Source organism: Acanthaster planci, linkage group LG05 (genome assembly GCF_054643075.1).
Source record: "Acanthaster planci isolate LZ-2023a linkage group LG05, COTS_SCS, whole genome shotgun sequence".
NCBI lineage: Eukaryota > Metazoa > Echinodermata > Asteroidea > Valvatida > Acanthasteridae > Acanthaster > Acanthaster planci.
Genome location: NC_141781.1, coordinates 6,359,996 through 6,375,697, shown reverse-complemented (window position 1 = coordinate 6,375,697; position 15,702 = coordinate 6,359,996). Strand labels below are relative to the sequence as shown.

At 41.4% G+C, this 15,702-nt stretch overlaps 1 protein-coding gene across 4 annotated transcripts in view; it reads right to left on the bottom strand.

The window, feature by feature from the left end:
* The window catches only part of LOC110987677 (peroxisomal multifunctional enzyme type 2-like), a 45,594-nt gene that overhangs the window by 14,458 nt on the left and 15,434 nt on the right, over positions 1-15,702 (bottom strand). For 2 of the 4 annotated variants that reach the window (XM_022250623.2, XM_022250641.2), the window contains exons 2-3: positions 2,004-2,057; positions 1,421-1,528 (exon numbers count right to left, since the gene is read on the bottom strand). In XM_022250623.2, coding sequence (XP_022106315.2) covers positions 1,421-1,528; positions 2,004-2,057 — 162 coding nt within the window. Of the gene's footprint in view, positions 1-1,420; positions 1,529-2,003; positions 2,058-5,932; positions 6,186-15,702 lie in introns of those variants that run through there. The other 2 variants (XM_022250632.2, XM_022250651.2) reach the window with 2 other exon arrangements.

Sequence of the window (15,702 nt, the reverse complement as noted above, 5' to 3'; positions counted from 1 at the left end):
AGCTATCATGTTGAAGGCTCTAGAAGTTAAGCACAATATGCCCTACCAGAAGATTCCCCAACGTTGACAAGCAGTGACTTTACACTGCCTGTAACCATGGTGAGGACTATGTTGAACTGGCAAGGCTTCTTGGCATCAAGAAGAACACTGCTTATGCCATCATCCATAGAACCATGGACATAGAAAGCACTGATACCAGAGATGGTGTGATTTCTCTGCCACGTGGGGGTGCACGACGTACATTAGTGACTAATGAGATCAGAGAAACAGTATGGCAGTGCAGATAGTGGAAAAACATCACGAGTTCTCTCTCCTGCAAATCCACTCGAGCTCCGGGTACGTCTGCCAAATGCTGCTCACATCTCTCGCACCACATTAGCAAATGTGTTGACTACACAGCTCATCGTCATCAAGCATTGGCAAAGATTGCCGAGCAGAATGTGGGTGTGATCACTCCTCAAATGACCCAGAACTTCTTCCGACGAATGCAAGGATACATCCCAGCTTGCATAGGGCAGCAGGACATTTTCTCGTGAACTCATAACCTAAAATCATGTGAAGACTCACTTAAATGAAATGAACTATTTCCAGTACATTTCATTTTGAACCTTTAGCTGACAGATCGCCTCTCATCTTTATTTGTCCATGTCAAAACCTTAACTTGAAGCCAATGTTTATGTAAAATTTCATTTCAAAATACATTTGAAATAATTTTTGAACTGGACAGCAATGACCTCATCTGAAAAGCATTTCAAAGACTGGTGTGAAGAAAAGATACAGGCCTTAGTAGCAATTGGTAAATATCTACCACGATTTTCAGGTGAAAGTACCATCTCAAATCCTGATCATTTCAAACAGCCACTCATTTGAAATCACTATGTAACATTTGATTTCCCTAGTGGACGTTTTTTTTTTCCTATGTAGATATTTGACCCAATCAGTGGATATTTGATTTACCTATTTGTATACTGTGATACCTAGTGGAAATCTGAGTGACCCATTTGGACTCGTCATATTCTTGACATGTGATCTATGTTAATGATTATTGTACAAGTGTGGATAGTTGACCTGAAAAACCTATATAAAACTGTGAAAAGTGACCAATAGCAATCATGAAACTGTTGACAAAAAAGTTTGATGATCACTACGAAAATTCAGGGAAAATTATTGATATGGAGCAGTGCGGTCATCCAGGATCCTCGCAAAATGACAGGTACTGCGCCGGTGAAAACAGCTACCATGGGGACGTACGCACGCACCAGCCCGTCCGAAGATCGGGTTATACAATCTTTTCTTTGATCTGTATGTACCACGAGCTTATTGCAGTGGTTTTCACCCGGCGCGGTGTGGTTGCCACATGTACCAGGAATTTTGTGAAACTCCCGGATGTCCACGCTACCCCATATCTTCAGTGACTGACCGTAATTGGCTACTGCTTTGCCTCCTTTGGCTCGGATCTCCTCTACGACCTTGTCCGCCATCTTGGTGCCCTCTCCTTTTCCATGCCTGTCCACTCCGAGGTCATTCACTACGCAGCAATCAAAGAAATATTTTAATAAATGTTTTTGATTTACCAGGGATTGACCCTTTGGATCTTAAGAGAATGTACACCTTTCAAGCCATGTCACAACTTTGCAAGCACCACAGAGCTGTACTGAATTACTAGAGCACTAAGTTATTATTTCCAACACGGAGAAGATTTGAAGAATCCTGGGCAGACATTTTGAAATCCTGGGCATATTTGTAGTTATTACATAATTAAATAAGATGAAACTTTCCAAATTATTTAACACACATGCCAAATTTAACACACTTTTATTATTTCTGATCAAACCACAGCAAAGCTCAAAAGGACAATAATCAACACATTTAAAATGGCAATTGTAAATGTAAACTAAAAGCAGTATTGCAAAAGGTCATCAACAAATTTTTCAATCCATAGTCAATAAAAATAAGTAAATTCTATAAAGGAAAAATAGACATAGAATGGTTTTAATTCTTACCAACTACAGAGGCACCTCGGGCAGCAAACATCAAGGCATACACCTTTCCAAGACCTAAACAGAAAAATTGGAGGGTTTTAGAAGTTACTTTTTTTTTAAACAACAATATAGAATCAATGCGATCTTTTAAGTTCAGGACATGCATCCTCTGAAAGAAGTGGCAAGTTAGAAATATAAAGTCTGTTGACTTCAACAACTGGTAATTTTTTTGGCTTCTTGCCTACCGTACCAGTATGCTTTTCCAAACCATGAAAATGATCTTAACCACAGCCTTTGGTCTGTGTGAAAAGTTACATTAAATTAAAATGTGCGTGAAGAATTGTTAAGATTCCAAAACTACATGTACACTTCAACTTCATGCAAAATTCGGGGGGAAAAATTTTTCATGTGACCCCACTCAGAGAACTGAATTCCCAAACTAAGTCCATCTGTTGACATTTATTTCTATCAACCCACTAAATATTTAATGACGAGCAAGAGGACTAACAGTAACTCAGAGGTTTTACTGAACCAATTCTGTGAGGCACTTCCATGACAAGCAAAGGGGAAACGAAAAAGCAGAACTTTGTTTTCTTGTGTTTTTATATTCTATTTTCTCCTCCAAAATAGGAGCCTCGGGGAACATTGAAGAAACAGCAACTTATGAAGGCTCAAAAATCATGCCTGAGAGTCCCTACCTTTAAATTTTGAACATAAACCACGCATGGCTGTATTCCATCTACATGTATGCTTTTAAACAAGCAGCACACTCTCAAGACAAACAACAAATTTGTTTGTCTTTCGGTTCCAACTAAAAACACTTTGACTTTAAAGACTGGGAGTTCCCTCCCCCATAAACTCCACAGCCTAATTAACAGCTAACTACAAGAAGAAGCACTAGTCTAGGAGAGACTGGCAAACGAGGCCAGTGCCAACCATGACTCCATCTTTGGACTTGGGCACTGCATCCAGGGTAGACCTGATGACCTGTGCCTCACCTGATGAAATATGTGGCCTGCTATGCACTTAGACCTACATTCATGACATTATACATGAATTTGCTGCACACTTCACCCTATATACTGCATTGAACACAATGCAAACTGGGTCACTCTATAAATTAGGGGTCCAATTTTTTTCGTGTCCTAGTCACATCCAACATATGATTTTGTAAGTTCAGAACACAATCTTGGATTTCTAAGAGTGATGAAATAATGCAAATTACCTGTCAAATTACCTATGTGAGTGCTTACCTAATTCCATTCCACCATTTTAAGCCGCGTTGTGCGGTGAATTTCTGAGAAAAACATCAATGTTTTCCATTAACTTGCAAAAACCTTGCCAGCTCAGCAAAGCGAGTAGTAATTTTAGTCTTTAGACTCTATATGAACATTGTTGTAAGGTTTCCAGAGGATTCAGGTCATAAATTTAAGAGTTGTTCATTAAAGGTTTTTTTTAACGTGATCAGGACTTTCGCCTCTTTACTGATGAGGGCGCTGGGCATGTGCTGGTATTTGTAGCTCATTTATCCGCTCCTTTTGAGCGAGTTCAGAGCAACAAATTTAAGTTTTGAATAGTTGTACTGGTGTAAGTAAGCATGCACACATGGGATTTACCTGTGGATACATCATTTAGAAGTTATTGGTATTTTTATTTTTATATAGTTGAACCACTGTCACTACTGTCACCATTGTCACCACAACCATTGTCACCGTCCCTACCACCACCAGCACAGCAGCTTCCTACTGTCAAACTAAACTCCTACTGCTACTCTACGATGCCACGCTGCTGTGTTTATGCGCTACCTCTTTAAGTCACCTGGTCATAACTGAATCACAAATTATTAACAACCGACTTCAGACTTTGTTACTGTATAGCCACCCAAACTTGCCATATCATTCCAGCAAATAAAGTGGCATTCGAGTTACATGTACACGTAACGAACATTATTTGATTACTAATCCTGGTGCGTGTCATTGCTGAGCCACACTGTGTGACGATCTTCAGCGCAAAAGGCTACAGCTATTATGCAAAAAGGTTAAGGCCCTCATCAAAAATTTTGTTTTAGATACATGTACGGCAAGTCTAAACCAATATGATAGTGTTCCTTGAAATTGTTCCAACTCCACAAAAACTGTGCAGTAACCTAATGACATCAGCACCTTAAGCATCAGTTGTGATGGATATGTGCGCTATACAAATATCCACTATTATTGTTATTATTATTATTATGTTTGCCGGACTAGAACATTGTACCCCCTGTATTAAAGTAAGAATGGCCAAGCTTTAAGCATGATCCTGTAGGCTTAGTACGTACTATGTAGGTACTTGTTATAGTAGAAGAGATGTATTGCACAATCACACTCACATCTGTGCCAATGACCAATCATTGTGTTGCTTTCATTTGAAGGTGACAGGAAAACAACCAGAAAAAGACTGGAGCTTCGTTGCAATTACCGTAGCTGCTGACAACAGTGTCATTGAGAAAGTACACGCTATTGATCTTCAGTGGTATGGATGGGCAAAGAACTTTTTCATTTCGGAGTATGAGGTGGATCATCCAGGGAGTGGGGTATTTTTCAATTGAGCTTGACTTTCGCCATTTTATTGAGACATAAGGTGCATAAACCTCCCCACATCTAGCCTCATCAAGAAAGGACATGAAGTCATATAAAATCTTGTGCAAATACTCCTGATGGCAGAGTATAAAGTTGGCTGACCACTGTAGCCAGTAAGCGCTTTGAAGCAGAGTTTGTATTATATATGCTCTGACATTTTGCAATAGAGAGTTAAACATGTCATTAAAGTTTGTAAAACCTTGCAGTTTAGGATGCAGGCCTAGCACATGGAGTAAAACCTAGGGTGAATTTGACCTGATCCATTCCGCAATTCCTAAGTATCAAAGTACACAACCACCTCCTGGTCAAGCCAACTGACAAATAACTAAAATACTAAAACTACAGAAAACAAATAGGGGCTTAATTTACCTGCACCACTGATACCAGTAAACTGTGCAACCCCCACCGTCAATCTGAGCTCAGCCATTTTTAGTAGGATACCGGTAGATGTTACATCAGCCAGCACCAGCAAAAAATATCAGAATATTGGTTAGCCGATTTAGCTGGCTACAAGTAGAAAGTGCCCTCTTTGAAGCATACATGTATGTACATGAGTACGCCTAACATGCCCAAAGGTTATTAGATGGACCAATCCATTCATTAAGCTCTGCCCCATCGTTTTCCAACCAATCACATGTCCAGCATACATGCACTAAAGTACAAAATGCGTGCATGTGCGTATGATACATATGCTGGCTGCAACACGTACCGGTATTGTAATATTGGATAAGAGCACATGCTGGGTTCTCACGAGCGCAGTGGGCGGGACTCAGATCAGTCTATTACCTCCTGAATCGGGCAGGGTCTATGGTCGATCTAACACCTGCCATGCTAGCTGGCCTGTCTTGAGATCATGATATGCTCTCAGTGTCTTAGCTGGGTTTGATTCCCATATTTGACGGTGATCATGGTATGGAAGAATAGGCCTACATAAGCTCATCATACTCATAGTTCATACTTAATGCCTAGGCCAGGGCTTAATTCCCAAACGAAAAAGCCCAAACTTCTTTGCCATAGACATGATAGAGAGTTGTCATTGCCCACTGTACATGATTACGGTTTGTAAAACCCTGCAATTCTGGAAGTAGGCCTAGCATAGAGTGAAGGGTGAAAGTGACCTTATCCATACCGCAACTGGTAAATTCAAAGAGTTATAAGTACACACATGGTATAGGCCTACACAGCAACGGACATCATGATGGAGGAATAAAAAACACCCTCCGTCGTACTACAGTACAGCGGCCGCCGTACCGGTCAAGCCAACTAACGAATAACTAAAATATAATTTATAAAACGAATTCAACAGGGGCTTAGCCTTTAGTAATAATTTACCTCCACCTGCACCGGTGATAAGTGCAACCCGACCGTCAAATCTGAGCTCAGCCATTTTTAAATTTTAGCAGGCCTAGAAATAATGAAAGCTTGCAGTTGCACCAGAAAATACAGTGCCACAGCCAGGTGCGACATGGGGGGTCACGTTGGTGTCGGTCAGTACATTAGAGATCAGTGGTGTCGGTCACTTCCATGCTTCGCCCATTTACCAATTTGTCTGAGCATGGAGCCTCCATGGTCTGAGGGCGTTTACGAAACGCGTGGATTAGGCTAAGGCCGAGTCCGAAACGGGCTTCCAGAGCTACGGCTAGGTCTATTGTCTACGCATCTCCGCACATTTCAAATGGAGGGAAGACCTAGACCTAGCTCTAGACAACAGATTCGTATGCAACCATAAAAGTAAAAGATATATCCCCCCCACATGCGCAAGCAGCGAGTTTCCGGTGTAACGTCTCATTTTTCCGGCGTGCTCGGATTTCTGGATAGTTCCCCCTTTTCAAGTTTTTTTTAAGAACTGAACGAAAAAATATTACAAATTCTAAATTCTTTGCACGTTGTTTTTTCTATCCAAGCTTAGGGATCTGGAAGCGTACCATCAGGGGTCAACTTTCAGGCTGTATTAGGGGTGCAGACCACTAATTCAAGTGAGAATTTCTGACTAGCTCATTAGCATTAAAAGTGTCCCCCTCCCCCACAGTATCTTTTGAAAAAGGAGACTGTTTGGCCCCCAAAATGGTGAGAATGTGTAAATCGTTGCCAGGATTAACTCCTGGGTCTTTGAACTTTCATGAGAGTAGAATGGCCAAAAACTACGGTTGAAAAATGGTCCTCAGTGCCTGAGAAAGTCGAACTTCCGTTTCGCTGGTTCCAGCCATTTTGAAGCAGCGTTGGAAACCACATGTTCAAGCTCTGACCACATTCACTTCGCCCATTTGCCACTTTGCCCATCTGCTACTTCACCCATTTGCCACTTTGCCCAATCAATTTACTGCGCATGGTATTTGATAATGCAGGCTCAATGATTTACCGACACATCATTTTATATCTCCGAATACCGCGGGCATTGTTTTCGGATACAATAATAAAAATATCAACACTCAGGCTGTGTCCGAAATGGCTTCCAGAGCTACGGCTAGGTCTATTGTCTGCGCGTCTCCACAAATTTCCCGAGGACCTAGACCTAGCTCTAGACAAGAGATTCGGAGGCAGCTTTAGTAGACAAAAACTTCGCATTGTCAACGGCACAATTTCTTTTGCTACGCTAAGAATTTTGTACCAGTGCACTGAATTAAGGCCGGGTACGCACATAACCACAAAGAACTTCTCATTGTTACAGGGTTAAAAAGTTTAATTTAAACATTTGAAAGGTTCATTTGTTTAAAAAATATTTTTTTTGTTGAAAAAACAAATAATTATTCAATATTTGTGAAAGTCGGGATTCGATTTCATAAACTCTCGCTCCCGAGTGAAGAGCGTTAGTCACCAAGAAATTCTTATTTTCAGAGGGTTAAAAAGGTTATATTGAATATTTTAAAGATTCACTTAAAAAATGTATTATTCAATTTAAAATTTCTATCAATTATTAATTAAAAAAATATTCAAAAGTTGATTTTTTGAAGAAAAAAAAGAATTAGCAATATTTTCGAAGATCAGGATTCGATCTCGACACGTCCTCTCGCTCCCGAGCCTCAGGGGCGTTATAAACACAGGACCACCAAGAACTTCTAATTTTAGAGGGTTTTAAAGGCTTTTGTGATTACTTTTACAGATTGATCTTTTAAAAATAAATATATATAGGGCCTACTGTGCAAATTAAAAGTCCTCTTTTATGATTTAAAAAACCAAAAGCTGATTTTGAAGAATTTGTATTGTGGATTGTATTTGTTCTTTATCCTTGATTAATTGTAAACACGCATACAATTTGAATGCCCCATATATGCACTATCGAAATAAATGTTAATTGAATTGAATCGAATTTGTTTAAAGATTTGTTGATGCAATTTTTCAATCGAAAGTTGCAGATAATTTCTGCTTCAAAACAAATTTGGCACGAGTAATCACAGACAGGAAAATACATCTAATTTTACACTTTCAATATACATGTATAGAAAAATCCTTGTGTTTTTGCATCAAGAAAAAGGATATAAAGAATACTCTGTCATAATCAATAAATATTCCAAGTATATGTACTCTCCATCATGTAAGCACGGCTGTAACTATGTTATTACCTGAAAGCCAGAAGGCATTTGACTATCATACACATTCACACCAGACTTAGTGGAATGCTCCAGGTCGTTTAGTGGAGTCTCTTCAACGTAAAACTGACATCATCACCCCCTGGTACATGCAAATCGCGATTTCCTTTTGTTTCCCAAGGCGCATGCCCAGTTTGGATAATCTAGGAGAGAAGATGGAATCAGTTCATGAGACAGCCAGGCGGCATTTCCAGAGGTTGGCTAGTCACCAGAAACGCTACTATATAACGAAAGGTCTTGCCTCGAGTCAGACGACGCCAGAGATGCAGTTATAGTTAGAGATAGAACCAAAACGGTCGGATCCTCCCCCAAATTACAGCCGAAATGGGAAGGCCCGATCCTCGTTACCTCAATATAAAACGACGTAGTGGTGGTGCAGAAAGGCTCAAGCCCAAGGTGTAACATGTGAACCGATTGAAGCCATTTCATGCCTGGGGATGTAGATCGTTCGTAGCTGAAGCACCGTATCGACCAGTCGCACAACAGGCTGGGGGGACGCTAAGGGAGTCTCACCAGAGAGGTGCCAGCCCCATCCCGGACGACGTAGACGAAGGAACCCTGATATGAACCAGCCCATACCTAATTTAGGTCCTGAACAAGATGACTCCCTGGAAGACCATCTAAGAGTGTTACTCACTATAGTACGCTATAGTTAATCAAGGGTAGGACTCCGGCGCACAATGAAGTAGTGGACACCTAGCTCTGAAGTAAGTGCTGCGATTGGTTTTCTTTTTTTCTTGCATAAAGCGAATAAAGAATCAGAGGGTACAGGCAGTACATTTTTGTTTCCGCCGCTGTTTCTTTTCTAAAGATATTCATAAATCCCTTACTTCTCCTTCACTTTCAGAAATCCTATAAAAAATATTCAGGCCCTAATGAAACAATCAAATAGGCCAATGGATGTCCATCAGGTAAAAGCACTTGCATGTGGTTTCACGTTCAATGATGTTTTCAATTACACTACTCCAAAAATATTTCGTTCATTCTCTTGATGAAATTTAAAGTGCCCAAAGAGCAAGAGAAGGAGGTTTATAATCTTCTGAACATTGTTGTGCAATCAAGTTCTGTTGTGAAAACAGTCAGAAGACTGGTTTTACATTTGTAAGTTGGCAAAACAATCGAAAAGCAACTTGTCATAAGTCGAGATGCACTTGAGAGCTTTTGCACACGGTTCTTCACACGAGGGGATTCACATCAGTCGCAGGAGTGTCCGTTATCAAGAATTTGATGAGGCTTACTGCGTTCAGTCCGATTTGACAGGATTGTCATACCTGTCTGAGCTTGAAGAGGAGGAATGTGAACAAGAGTAGGTACGCTCAGAGGCAGTTTTTAAGATGAAGAAAATCTTACTTGAATAAAAGGTTACAGATCCTTGCTGAAGAGTAAATCGCGCTCAACAGTTCAGAAAAATGTGGAACAGTATTTTAATGACAACCAAGTTACAATACCACCAAGGCAATCATTGAGGCATAGTGACTGAAGACATTTTTCAATCACCATTGCCAAGTAGACTGCGCATGGACAACAGTCAATCAAAATGCAATAAAGACAAATTAAAGTGTTACTGGCAAGACATCACCAAAAAATGCCTCACTCAAAAGGAAAACTTCACAGATTCGTTATTAAGGTCATCCTTGAGAAAACAGAAGAAAGGAAGAGAAGTAATGATGCTGAACTGAGATGTGATCAGCTGCAAGAGCAACTAAATGAAAAGGATAAAAAATAGCAGATTTTATAGCTGAGAATGACTGGCTTCGAGAAAAGGTTCAGCGTGACTATAAAAGAAGGTATGAATTTACTAGTGAAATTAAGTAGTGTGTATTTGAATTTCTTAACCATAATGTTCCAACCGGAAGAGTTCCTTTTGTTATTTTGAGTATTAAGATGTTGGTTGGGTGATGTCCGAAGCAAATCTACAATAAAGGAGTAGAACATATGAGGCTGGCACATGCACAGTCACAGTTAGCTGAAGAACTCCCCACAAAAGATGGCTTAGGCCTTCTAAGTGATGAAACATCAAAATTCGGCCGCAAGTTTGAAGGCTTTCATGTAAGTGATACCGAGGGACAGATATATGTGCTTGGTCTGAGGGACATAGTTTCTAAAGCAGGACAAGATGTCCTTGGCACTTCTTAACAAATCTTACGAGATACTGAAGATCTAGCCAAAAGTTCCAAGTCTCAGGCATCCAAGAGGAATTTATTAAATATATCTTGCACAAAGTCTGACAGAGCTGGTACGCAAATCAAATTCAATGAAGTTATGGAAGAGTTCAGCAGCAATGTATTGCCAGAAACGGTTGACATCAATGAAGATCTGTCTACTTCATACAGAGCAGGAAAGCCTTGGGAAGTTACATACTTTCTTCTGTGGAGTGCCCGCGTTAGTGCATTTGGCAGAGGCGGCTTCTCAAGCTTTACTTGAAACCGAAAGTGGGTTCTTTGATGAAGCACCAATATTTGATACGGTAAGTCCTTCAAGAAACCCCAAGAGCCCGTAGCAACTCGACTCAAGGAGACAAAGCTTGTCAGTAGGTCGATTGTACACACCAGCTTGCGTCTTCACTTGGACTGTTCGCGCTTTACCATCTTTGCCTGGGTAGGTATCTAAAATAAGCCCAAGTGGCCACTGGTAACGGGGGGTGTTCTCATACTTCACTAACACAGAGTCACCAGTGCGCATGTTGCGTTCCGGACTTATCCACTTCTGGCGCTCTTGCAGAGATGGCAGATATTCACTTAGCCACCGTCACCAGAACAGGTTGGCCAGATATTGTACTTGTCGCCACCGTCGCTTGTAGAGATCCTGCTTTGTAAACTCCCCAGGTGGCAATTATGGGTCTGAGTGAAGAAGTAGGAGGTGGTTTGGTGTCAGTGGTGCTGGGTCATGAGGGTCATTTGAGAGCTTGGTTATAGGGCGACCACTGACAATGCCTTCCACAATGCACATGAGCGTCAGGAGTCCATCATCGAATGTCTGTTGAACAAGCAGGCTGTTCAAAACGGAACGCACAGTCCTGATTTGGCGTGCCCACGCGCCACCAAAGTGAGAGGAGGCGGGTGGATTGAAGACCCACTGGATCTCTTCCTAGAGGAGATGCTCATGAATCTTGTCCTGATCCCAACTCTCGATGGCACGGCGCAGCTCATGTTCTCCTTCCACTAAATTGGTGCCATTGACAGATCTCGCTTCCACTGGCTTGCCACGACGACTGATAAAAAACGCTGGAGAGCATTTATGAATGAGTCTCCAGTGTGTGGCAGACTTCGAGATGGATGGATCTGCGTCGACCATGAATGGCCCAAAAAGGTCAACACCTACCATGCTGAAAGGTGGAAGTCCAGGGGTAGCAAGGTCCTGTGGCAGGTCAGCCATGCGCTCCGTCACTGTGGGCGCCTTCCATCGTTGGCATGGAATGCAATATGGACAAAAGATTTGACAGCTGCACGGCATTTGACAATCCAACACCGTTGACGGATTTCTGCGAGTGTGCGCTCTGCTCCAGAGTGTCCTGATGTCACATGAGAATGTCTGATCATGAGCGGTAAAACTGGGTGGTGTGCTGTGAGTATCCACGGGTGTTTGGTGTCGTCCAGAGGGGCACTGGCAAGTCGACCTCCAACACGAACAATGCCATCACTGGATAACAAGGGTGACAGCTTGCAGAGGCAACTTGTCTTCAAAAGGGTATCACTGAAGCTAATTCTCTGGAGGCATCCTATGATGCCTTTTCCAGCTGCCTGGATCTCACAGACAGTAAGAGGTCCTGTCATTTTAGAGATGTCTTGCTTCCAAATTCTGCCCAAGAGAATACCCTTTACTATGAGAATCCAGGAAACTGCCTTTTTGAGGCGACACCACGTAAATCTCTTCAGGAGGGTGCCCAGTACGTCAGCTTCAACTCTTACTGGTTTCACTGCTGTAGACCTGAGTTTCCTTCTTCACTTCTGCCTTACTTGGTAGTGTCTTGCTGTCAAAATCGGGTTGTGGAGGCAGGCAGCTTCCTCGCTCCACAAAAAATGGGGACCACGGATCCACCAACCACTCTGAATGAGCTCTTCTGCTGTTCGGCCTCGAGAGACGTCATCTCCTGGGTTGTTGGCTCCAGATTCTACATACCTCCACTGCGAACGGGTGGAATGCTCCAGTATCATAGCAACACGATTTGCCACAAATGTCTGGAACAGCGTATCTTCATTCCATATAGTGAAGGACAATCATGCTATCACTCCAATACACCGATTCTTGTAGAGGCAAGGTCAAGTGTTGGCACATCATCTCATCCAGCTTGACTGAAACAACAGCTGCCAATGATACTTTTGTAGCACAATCAAATCCAATCCTCAGCTTCCCTGGTTTTTGTGGATGGATCACAGGGTGATGTGGCAGATACCAGACTGCTCCGTCAGATCTGTCAAGTTGTTGTCGAGGTACTTCTTCAGCATAGCCCTTGGCTAACATGTCTGATATGTCTGCAATGTACTTCTCTTTCATGTCAGTGTCTCTCTGTAGTCTCCTGCCAAGAAGGCGCAGCCTGTGTTCTGCAACTGCCTTGTTGTCAGGCAGATAGGCTGGCTTAGTCTTGAAGGGAATGTCCATGCTGTAGTGTCCGCCATTCCGACAGACAGACTGCTCCCACATAGCAATGACCTTCCCATCACTGACAGACATAGCGGGTTTGCTGCCTCCTGCATTGTCCAGCTTCCAGAAATTCTCCACTTGATGCTGAAGACTGGCATCAGTGTCAATGAAGTGTGAAGATAAACGCTTCTGGGGCCCAGACTCTATCTGACCATTCAGCGTCCAGCCGAAAATGGTCTTCGTAGCATAGGGTGCTCCCAGACGACCTACTTGACTTCCTTAGATGTCATGACTGACAGATTGTCTTGTCCGATGAGAAGTTGGACCTCCTTTGTGTCTATATCTGGCAGAACAATGTCCCTCAAATGCGGCCAGCAACTCTTCCTGGGTCACGAGGCAGTCAGAGCTGATGTGGAGCTCGGGCCTGGTCAGCACATGTGTCATGACTACAATGTTGTTTTCATTTATGTCGGTGACTTCAAGGCTCAAAACAAAGTGAGCCCCCAAATATTAGCCCCCTGAAGTTGGATTACCTTCTTTTTTTTATATACATGGTATAATGTTCATTACTTGTAGTCCACTCTTTCTGTGAAACTTATTTTGTTATTTTTTCTCCAGCAGCGACGGTGTACAATCACTGCTTTGTATCTAACATGGATTATTCCCGCCAATGATTTGTGGAAGAAAATAATACTTAAAACTGCAATAACGTGGCATTCTCAAATATATTTCTACATGTATAAACTCAAATTGATAAACACATTAGAATTAATGGTATGTGGAGCAGGATGATTCCAATTTAAAACTTCATATTCCTTCTATCTGTTTCACCTTTTCAAGCTTTTGAGGTGAGAATAAACACGTTTAATCTGCAGCAAGTCCAAAATGCAAGTTCTTTTGTATTTGTATTCAATTGTGTCTGAGCGTTAAGTCATGTACCAGTAATAGCACAAAACCTTGCCACCAAATCATAACTGTGATCTGAAGCCACAGCAGTAAGGAAAAGAGACCTTAAGTGCATTTAGTAATTGCTCTTCAATAAAATGAAATTAATTTATTCAACAATTTTAACAAGAAATCTTTTGGCAAATCGACACATTCAAAATGTACACCTGTACACATCATTACTTCATTATCTTATAATCTTGCAGGTCGTAATTTTATAAAAATGAATAAAAGAAAAAGCAAAAAAACTTAAATGTCATACTAACTGTAAGAGGTGCATGAAGAACGCAACTGTTTTTTCGTAATGATCATACCTTTAGGCATGAAGAATTGTTTTTTTTTTAAGTACCATACAAACTAATAAAAGAAGGTAAAAACTTGATTACTGAGGAAAAATGGAGTTTAATTCGAATAACTATAATTAAAAGAGTCCAATTTGGATTTGGGAAAGTTTCTTTAAAATGGCACTTGTGGTGAAAAGGTAACTTTGTTGTGGAGTAATGCTAAAATAGCCAACTAGAAAAATAAAGATAAGACCGTATAAATGTCAAGGATAAGGAAGTTGGTCAAAAGTATGTGACACACCTGACTCAGTGTTTTTACAAAGATTAGATGAACAGAGAAGGGAAAACACTGATTGTCACTACATGATCTAGTATACAATAACACTTTGCTGCCTCATCAGGCCTGTTGTTAAGAGAGAGCCCAGAGACTGGTGAGCAGCTACCCCTTTCCCATCACAGCAAAATTAGTAAGTGCTCTTGTAATGTGCAGGTACTGTAAACCTACCCCCATGCCTTAAGATAGTGATGGGATGGTCACTAGATGTTCAACAAATTTTATAAATACACTGTCTCTTTTTACTCTAGTGATGGAGTAAAATTAAACTAGTCAGAACAGGTCCAGTGCAAGTGGAACATTTCATTTAGCCCAGTTTTCCTTCTCACGTTATCACCGAGCACTATGGCAAATTTGTCAAACAACGGAACACTCTTCTTCCATCAAGAGTGGCCAGACCTCATGGGAATAGAACTTATCACGACTGATTCTTCCATAGAATACTCTTTCTATGTACTAAATCTATTAAGTATTTTAGGCATACGACTAGACCGATTATAAACATTGGTGTTGGCAGCCACTGGTGGGGCTAGTGTTTAACTCTGATCAGTTTACACATACCAGGTGAATGGTTGGCAGGCATTCCAAGGATATATAGATGGTCAAAATGGACATCATCTTACACATTATGTGACATATTTGTATTTTAGGTTTATTACAGATTTCCTGGAAGTATCAGTCTTCAAAGCAAAACGTGTGACATTTTACCAGCAGAGTTTATCAACTTAGAAATTGTTAACACTCAACCCATTTTTGTTTGTTTCATGATGGCATGGTCACATTTCAAAGAAACTATATTGACAGTCATTTACAAGATAAAACAGAATTCTGATGGTTTTTCTGCTGATATACAATTGTCACCATTGGATCCTACAGGCCTCAAATATACCTAAGAGTAAACCCCCTGTAAAAAAAATGGCCTTCACTTTTTACTCACTTTAATCCCATTTAACAGGGCAAATATGCACACATGGTCCCTCGAATGCAGGTTCATCGATCCTCAGTGTCTGTGTACGTGATGTCCAGACAGCTCCCCCCCAACGTTCATCTTGTAGGACCTACAGCGCCCTCTAGTGTGAAGTCTCCCCCCCCCATATACCTGGGATGGCATATACCACCACCCCCCATGTATTTGGGTTTATCAAAAGCGCCCTCTAGTGTAATTTCCAGCATTGATCCCCATTAAATGACCAGGTAACAGTGCCCTCTACTTCAAAGTGATTTCAAACCCTAGCATGGAACATCATTTGAATTCATCATCTGTCCCCCCCAGGCATTTCAACCCCTATTTGGGAAAAGCACCTGTGGTGAAATGTGGTATCCAAATCCCCCAGCTCCCCCCAAAGACTGAAATCACCACTCCAAACACAC